The sequence below is a fragment of the Sabethes cyaneus genome, chromosome 1, assembly GCF_943734655.1.
Source record: "Sabethes cyaneus chromosome 1, idSabCyanKW18_F2, whole genome shotgun sequence".
NCBI classification, from domain to species: Eukaryota; Metazoa; Arthropoda; class Insecta; order Diptera; family Culicidae; genus Sabethes; species Sabethes cyaneus.
The window spans coordinates 39,338,559-39,346,793 of NC_071353.1; the positions used below are offsets into that span (position 1 = coordinate 39,338,559).

The following is an 8,235-nucleotide window of genomic DNA, read 5'->3' on the forward strand; positions in this document are numbered from 1 at the left end:
AAGACACTGTTTCGGTTCTGGATTTTATGTTTGAAATTAACTGAAACCTCCTATGGTGAAAACGTGGTTCAATACTTTCAAGAGAAATGTATGTTCATCAGAGGTTGGAAAACTCGCAAAATGAATATATACGCCGAGCATCGGTAAACGGTTTTTATCATGATAAAACAGCTACGCGAGTGGTTCAATTCGCCTATAACAATGAGCATCATACACTCACGCTTCATAGCATCGCTGAATATACGAATATCGTGAGCAACGCAAAAGTGCAAATTACTGCTTTCTGGTGCTTGTAAAGCCACTAACACTACTTTAAACTATTCCCTTTTCGTGGTAATATTATTTTGAATACTTTCTGGCGTTCCCGGACATTCTATATCCGATAAATCGAACACACTCAATGTTCAATCAATTACTCAATTACAATAATTATTATTTTTGAATGTTCGACTTATTCATTCATTTACTCGTACTCGTGCCATTAAAGCACTATCATCGTCATTGCAAAAAGCGCGCTCAGTTACCTTCGCGCTCTATGCGCCATGCGCATGCGCACTGCTGAATCCCGCCCTCTCCGCAGTGCTGCGAGCAACTGCGAGCATGTGATTATGACAGTAGAACCGAGGCGGGCAAGTTATGCTCTGCCACATGTTTTGCCTTTTTTTTTCGTAAACAAAAACAAACCACTTTCGGATTTCGGTAGCCGCTATCACATGAAGGAGTGAATAGATTTGCAAGCTTAGAACTGCTTATCGATTTTTAGAGTAGAATAATTCTACGATTTCTGTGCAACTATTAAATAATGAACAGTATTGGTGATAATTGTACCGAGCTAAAGAAAAAGTACGATAGCTGCTTTAATCAATGGTTCTCGGAACGGTTTCTCAAAGGTGATACGGACGATTCGGTGTGCGCTCCGTTGTTTAAAGTATACCAGCAATGTGTGAAGGTACGTAAGATTGTTTTTATTTCGAATCATGTGAGTGATACAGCTGGCACTTACTTTAAATTTTTCGTGATGAATGAACTTCTGTTTTAATTCAGTGGTGTACGAACGATAGTCGAAAATACGGCTTCACGTCATATTTCAATAGGCATGAGTGGACAACGAATTATGAAACATTGTTGTTGTACGATGTTCATTGAGGGAAAGATTGGTAACAATGCTTTGCTTAAGTTGCGTTTTGGTTTTCTATCTGTCGGTGTCTGGATTACCAAATTTAAAACCACTTTCCCTGATGCTCACGACAAAAAACTTCTAATGAATCTACTAGAAACACTAGCGTTTTGTGTGCTGGTACTGAAAATATAGGAAACGGTGAACAACATTTGAATTACCTACTGGGAATTAAAACAACAAAAGTGTGCCAGAAGTCAAATGCCGCAGTGAGTGATTTGTCCTGTTGTGACGGCAGCTGGGTGCTTTCCGTTGGGTGCAGCGTAATCGGGAATGCAAATTTGTACTGCGATACTAAGTTAGAAGTTGCTTTAAAACCATTATGTTTCGATTTCGATCGATTAGCACAAAAAATACGACTGTCAAGAATGAACGAAAATCTTAAAAGGGTTGTGCTATAGACACGACCGCATGGTTGACGCAGGACTATGTCGGGCAGGTTTTTAATATGAAACTTTGAATAACAAATCTTTTTTGACGATGTTCACTTATCAGTGTATCAGCCAACGTAATAACATAATTTGGACACTTGCATTTGATTTTGCTGTAAGTGTCCAAATTATGTACAGCTGCTGATGGGGTCCAAAATACGTTGGTTACCCTATTAGTGCATCATCCTCGTTCATCAGTGGGCGCTCAGCTGTGGGTATGTGTAATGACCCCCACGTTTTAAAATGTGTTGAATTTTTAACATTTTTTAACAGTTTAGCACTATTCCAATTAATCACATGTTCGCTGCACAGCAGCCACCGATGGACGAGGAGAATGCATCAATAGTATCACCGCTCTTCGGCTTAACAAATTTAAGTTTGTAGCTGCTCTTATCAACATAATTAATTAGACTTGGCCCCGTAGATGGCTAACAATTTACTCGAAACCGGTCGGCAAAAAGATAGTTTATCCTTATTGTAAGCGTCCGAAACGAAAATTGAAGCGTCCTAGTGCACAACTAGGGCAGCTTTGATCTGTTATCAACAAGTTTCTATAATTGATTCAGCTTAAAAGTTGGAGCATCAGATCATAAAATACAATAAGTTCGACCGATATAGCGTTATTGTGAGTTACCCCTTGTGCCGGTATATTTATTAACACTGGTTAGCATTTTATCATATTTTCGACAGGCTGCTAAAATTAAAAAGGCTTTGCAAGACACAATGCCAAATTGGAGATTTTATTTCGTTTCTTTGCGTAAATCAGTTCTACCAAAAGATTTATAGAAGAATCAAGTCCTGAAAATAAAATATAAGTAGCAATGATAAAGTATTTGCACAGTTTTGTCCGTGGTTGGGAATTTGAGAAATCGTGATGAAAATGATCAAAGATTTCAGCTATATTTTCAGAAGCAAGAAAAATCAATTTATTCTTCAGCAAGTGCACGTTTGTTTACAGTTACACTGCGAATGGTCCAAAAACAAACTGTTTTCGAGCAATCCAATGTTTTTCCGCTTCGTCCTAATATAGGGCAAATTAACCATTAGTGGACCAGTAAGTGCTTGAGCGGTTTCCTTCCGCGAATTATTTTGAACTGGTTACGCTAAACACGCAACCGATGGCACTTACAATACGAGTAACTTTCGATTAAGCCTAAAAAAATATCAATTTATGTTGAAAATCTCTATATTTTACATATTTTTTAAAACAGATTGGAAAGTTTGTTCTCCTTTAATGGATCTTGTGGTTTGCAATAGGATAGCGACCGGGTCCATTATAAGAATTCTAGTGTATTTTGCATGAAGAGGGTCCACTAATGGCGACATTTCGCATTGTTAACCATAAAATGGACTCTAACTTGTTGAAAATGTCGATTTTAAGGTGTTAATAATTAAATTCAGCCCGCCCAGTTAGCTCCGTGATACAATGCTGGTCTAACAAGCCAGTTATCGTATGTTCGAATCTCGACTGGGCGGTACTGCTACAGAGTTAATAGGAACTTTCCTGTACTCTAATAACCGGCTGCGAAGTCTGTCGATAAAGAAAGGTCAAGTTCTGAAGGACGTTTATACCCATGGCTTTGCTTTAATTAAATTCAGCTAAAATTTTATAAAGTTAACTGTATAGTATGTTTGGTACTTTCTGTCTCATGTCATATATCCTCGGAAATAAGAAGCGCAAGCTAATAAACTCCGAAACTGTACCCGAGGTCCATTATAGGTTAATGGTCCACTATAGGTTAACTTACCCTACTTTGTCCTGCAGTTGCAACAGCCTAAAAAGTGCTTCACAGTGGTAGTCAGACTATGCAGTTACGTCTTGCATTCTTGGGAAGTTGTGTCTTGTTTAGTGTCATTTTATTATCGATTGAAAATATTGAAAATTTAGGAAAATAAATTTCATTCCATTTAGGGTAAGGAACGAGTTAAGCAGTGTTACCTATTTTAATCAGTTGAACATAAATGATCCGAAAATGCACTTTTTTATTCATATTTTCAAAATCTTTTGATAGGATCATCTTCACAAATCACTTAACCATACATTTGATTCACACAAACACAATTTACTGGGTTTCCGACAAGAAATATGATGAATTAAAAATTGTTGTCCAAAAACGTACATTTTTCTGCTGCTCTTCAGCAATCGCCACCTCGCTACTAACGAATTTATCAAATTTTCAGCACTGATTACAACCACTCTGAAAGTCAAGCACTCAATTGTCACATACCATATTATTCACTCTCTTTTTTTCTATTATCTAAGGCTTTGTCACTAGCCAAAAGTTTTATTATTTTCTAACAAAACTGAAAACAAATTCTGAATTGACGGAACCTGTTCACCACTAGCAGCAACTGCAGCACAACTGATGAACTATCGTGTTGCCAAGACACTGTTTCGGTTCTGGATTTTATGTTTGAAATTAACTGAAACCTCCTATGGTGAAAACGTGGTTCAATACTTTCAAGAGAAATGTATGTTCATCAGAGGTTGGAAAACTCGCAAAATGAATATATACGCCGAGCATCGGTAAACGGTTTTTATCATGATAAAACAGCTACGCGAGTGGTTCAATTCGCCTATAACAATGAGCATCATACACTCACGCTTCATAGCATCGCTGAATATACGAATATCGTGAGCAACGCAAAAGTGCAAATTACTGCTTTCTGGTGCTTGTAAAGCCACTAACACTACTTTAAACTATTCCCTTTTCGTGGTAATATTATTTTGAATACTTTCTGGCGTTCCCGGACATTCTATATCCGATAAATCGAACACACTCAATGTTCAATATTCAATTTTTGAACGAATTCTGATGTTCACATTGAGGTTCTGTTCGTGATAAAATTCAAAGCTGATGCGTGCATTATCGCCGAGGCAGGCGAATAGTGTGTGTTCATGAGGGATGTTCATCGATTCAAACGATCACTTTTTCGCGAATTCTCCAACCACTGATGTTCATAATTAATTTTTCTTTATTAAAAACAACACAAAAGACAGCTTTTTCAATAATTTTCGAAGATTTTCTCAGTGATTTAATAAAGCAACGATGTGTTTCAATGTTATTTGCTTTGACAACACTGTTCTAAAGTTAGACCGTGCGCTCTGCTATGTTTGCCTCTTTTGTTCTCCCACCATCCTTATGAACAGCGAGTGAGAGGTCAAACTCGCAGTTTCCCATAAGAACTCTAGAGAATGAAAGTGACGACGAATACCGGTTGCCGAACGGTGCGGTGAGTGTATGCCCCGATAAACAATTTATACAGATGGCATTTTACGCATCTATGTCGATACGCTATGCCGATTACGCATCAGATCCCGATTAGTAGGTCGCGGATAGGAACGCGAACTTACTGAATAGGGGGAAAAGTTCGAGGGATTTTTTAATGGGACGTAAAAAAATTCAGATTTCAGGATTGCTTAAAAAAGCACCTTGCGGATGAAAATGGGTTCGGACTGTTCAAAATTAGTTCCGCCGCTCCAACTTTTAAAGCGAAAAATCAAAAGTTTAGCTCAACAATAGTGTCTTCCAATGGTAACAGCTTGAAGAACTAAAGATAGCAAGAAGATTGGTATGCTGATATCCCCCACTTAGTCAACCCATCGCTTGTAATAAGGTAAAATAATCAGTGACCCGCTTAGACTGCTTAAAACTAGTTCTTTACCCTAATTCTTCTTTTATCGTAGATTCACAAAATAGGGACTGGGTGCTAATCGAAGCTATTTGCGTAAATGGTAAATGAATTTTCATGCTAGGAAAAGATACATGTGATAAAAAAATCAAATTTTGATCCGATAATCCGAGAGATCTTTGGTGTCTTTTTTATGTGGTCATTCACTCTCCAGGGTATTCTGGCCACCAAAAGTCTCCAAACACTTTAACTAGAATCGCAACCGGTCGCATCTAAATATGTTGAAACATGTTGAATTTTTTTAGGGTACATATAACTTAAAATTTTTTAAGCAGGTATTTGTTCATATGTCCTTAAAATATGCCCGTATTTAACATTTTATAAACCTGTGCAAACTTGCGCGACAATTTTCAAAACTCTTTTATGTTGTCCGCATTTTGTAGGTAGGGTAAGGTGGTGCAAGACGGGTCACGGGGCAATATAGGTCAGTTGCATTAACGTGAAAGTTTTAGCTTAATCCAAGCCAACGATTTTTTAATATAGTACCTAATAAAGTAATGTTCTATTATAATTATCATAATTAGTAACATATTTTCACTTTCGTATCTTCGTGCAACGTAAGAACTATTGAACTAATAATGTAATGTATATACTGGACACTATCACTTGTTGTTCTTACAAAATAAAATAAGCATTTACCTTATTCGCCAACCGGTTTCGGGTAGATGTTACCCATCATCGGGGCTAGGTCCAACTGATTTTGATAAGAGAGTCGTTACAACTTAAGCTTTGTTAGATGAAAGAGCGGCGATACTATCGGAGCATCGTCTTCATTCATCAAACATTGCTCAGCTGTGGTGATATGCAGCGACTCCCAAGCGTTCAAATGCGATGACTTCCTCACTGGTTTTATTAGTTTAGCACTGTTCCAGTTTATTTTATGCTGATGATTGGCAGCATGCATCGCGACACTAGATTCGCTCTTTCATCTAACAAAGCTTAAGTTGTAACTACTCTCCTATCAAAATCAGTTGGACCTAGCCCCGATGATGGGTAACATCTACCCGAAACCGGTTGGCGAATAAGGTAAATGCTTATTTTATTTTGTAAGAACAACAAGTGATAGAGTCCAGTATATACATTACATTATTAGTTAGTAACATATCTCTTACTCTTTCGACAGATAAATTTGAATGTAAACTCGCTGCATTTCTTACGAGATACATGAAACGATACAAAACGGAGCAGATCCAATATTTCGTCAGCGTAAAAAATAGCAATATGTAGGGAAACAAAGGGTTGTTATTTACTACAAAAGTTTTGAATAAACATGTATTTTGTTCTACCAGCTCAATAGGGGCAAGACGGGCTACATTGAAAAAGGCTTGTGTGGTGCTCTATGTTTGTCCATATAATCTATATTTTTGAGTTTCTTTATTGTTGTTATTAAATAAGTGACTAGTTTTTAGCTGGTCCAGCGTACATTTTAGCCACAAAACAGTTAATCCTGTAACAGGTTGGTTTTCCGACATTTCACTTTTTGTCTGATATAATTTTTATTTTGTTTATTTTTGACGCCAATTTTGAAATATATAAATCATTTTTCTGCAGTAACAATCAATAATTTTTGTTTCTGTAAAGAATTCATAAAGGTTTTCGATAAAAAAATCGCTTTTTGTTATGTGATCTATTTTGCTCCGCATTTTGGCCCATCTTGCCCCGCACTTTTTGAGAACTTAACAAGCTCTCAAAAATATATAATCCTCGAAAAATCGGACTTGTGGATTTTTTCGGAAAAGTTTATTAGTGACTCCATTTAAATAAATGATAAATAGGTTAAAGTTGAATACGTAGAAAAACGCATCGGATACTTTCCTGTCTTGCCCCACCTGACCCTATATGGTGTTTAGTTCCTAGTATCCAGCTATGATTAGCATAGAGTTGACCATATTTAATATAAGCGGGAAGCCAAAAACCATTACCATTTTGAGTGCATCCAATAATATTTGTACATTTTTCTACTCCTAATTGAAACCATTCAGCAACGTGGGCCTTTTGTGTTTTATTTTCAGGACGCCATGAAGGTTCAGCATATCGAGTTCAAGGAAGTTGAAAGTGATGTTTTGGGATCGGAAAGGGAGCAAAAGGTTCCACCGAAATCCGGTAGCAGCAGCAGTTGACCCTAGAGCAGCAACAGGTATTGCCTTTCCAGCGACGAGCGCCGGATGCCAACAACAACAACCATTCTCCCAGCTTCACGGACTTGGTGTGCGCTGATTTATTGGGGTTGCGAATGACGATGGGCAAGTTAACGCGTGATATTAAATGTGAACTTGTACTCTTTCCCCTGGCATCATTTTCCAAACATACGAAACAGAATGACTATATTCGTTTCTAGTCGAAAGGTGAAAAAATATTTACGATAAATCTGTCGTTGATGTACGTAAGTTTTTACTTTAGTTAAAAGTAGTAGTAGTAGTTCGCGTTTAAGAATAACAGTTGCTTTATTTAGTTATTCTCGGTGAAAATATATTCTATTGGAATTTATTTGAAATAAGTTACCATGTTTGTTTTTGTAATGTAAACATCACAAATTCCTTCACACAGTTTAATTTAACGACGAAAATTATGTCGGAAGGGTTGGCAATGTCCTGATTTTCTAATGGCAGTAATCAAACGAGGCAAATAATATGAAAATCAGTCAGCAAAAGTTCAATCCTCTTTATAAATTGGCTCTCAGTTCGACTAAGTCAGCAGAAGTGAGCGGCAAAGGAAAATAATTTAACGTCTGTTTTCCACGTGGCTGATGATGGCCGGTGGCGGAGTGACGGAAAACCGTAATGACCACATTTATAAACCATTTAAAAGATTATCGTCAGTGCTATGCTAAACAGCAGCAAGCCACTGCCATCGTCATTGTCGTTATTGGAGTCGTCGTTGTTGTCGGCTGTTGGCTCCGTGTGTTCGATAAAACTTCCGTTAAAGCCCCGCGAG

At 37.4% G+C, this 8,235-nt stretch overlaps 1 protein-coding gene across 1 annotated transcript; it reads left to right on the forward strand.

Moving 5' to 3' along the window:
* The first annotated feature begins 699 nt into the window (after positions 1 to 699).
* On the forward strand, positions 700 to 7,758 carry LOC128745383 (TP53-regulated inhibitor of apoptosis 1-like). Its single transcript, XM_053842444.1, has 2 exons — positions 700 to 949; positions 7,314 to 7,758. Exons 1-2 carry the CDS (start codon positions 803 to 805, stop codon positions 7,419 to 7,421), a joined length of 255 nt encoding a protein of 84 aa, XP_053698419.1. The 5' UTR covers positions 700 to 802; the 3' UTR covers positions 7,422 to 7,758.
* The last annotated feature ends 477 nt before the right edge of the window (positions 7,759 to 8,235 follow it).

Bases quoted from the DNA above. Each gene is read 5' to 3' on its own strand.
- LOC128745383 (XM_053842444.1), top strand. From the start codon at position 803: ATGAACAGTATTGGTGATAATTGTACCGAGCTAAAGAAAAAGTACGAT. The intron at 950-7,313 runs GTACGTAAGATT...TTTTATTTTCAG, and splicing joins TATACCAGCAATGTGTGAAG to GACGCCATGAAGGTTCAGCA.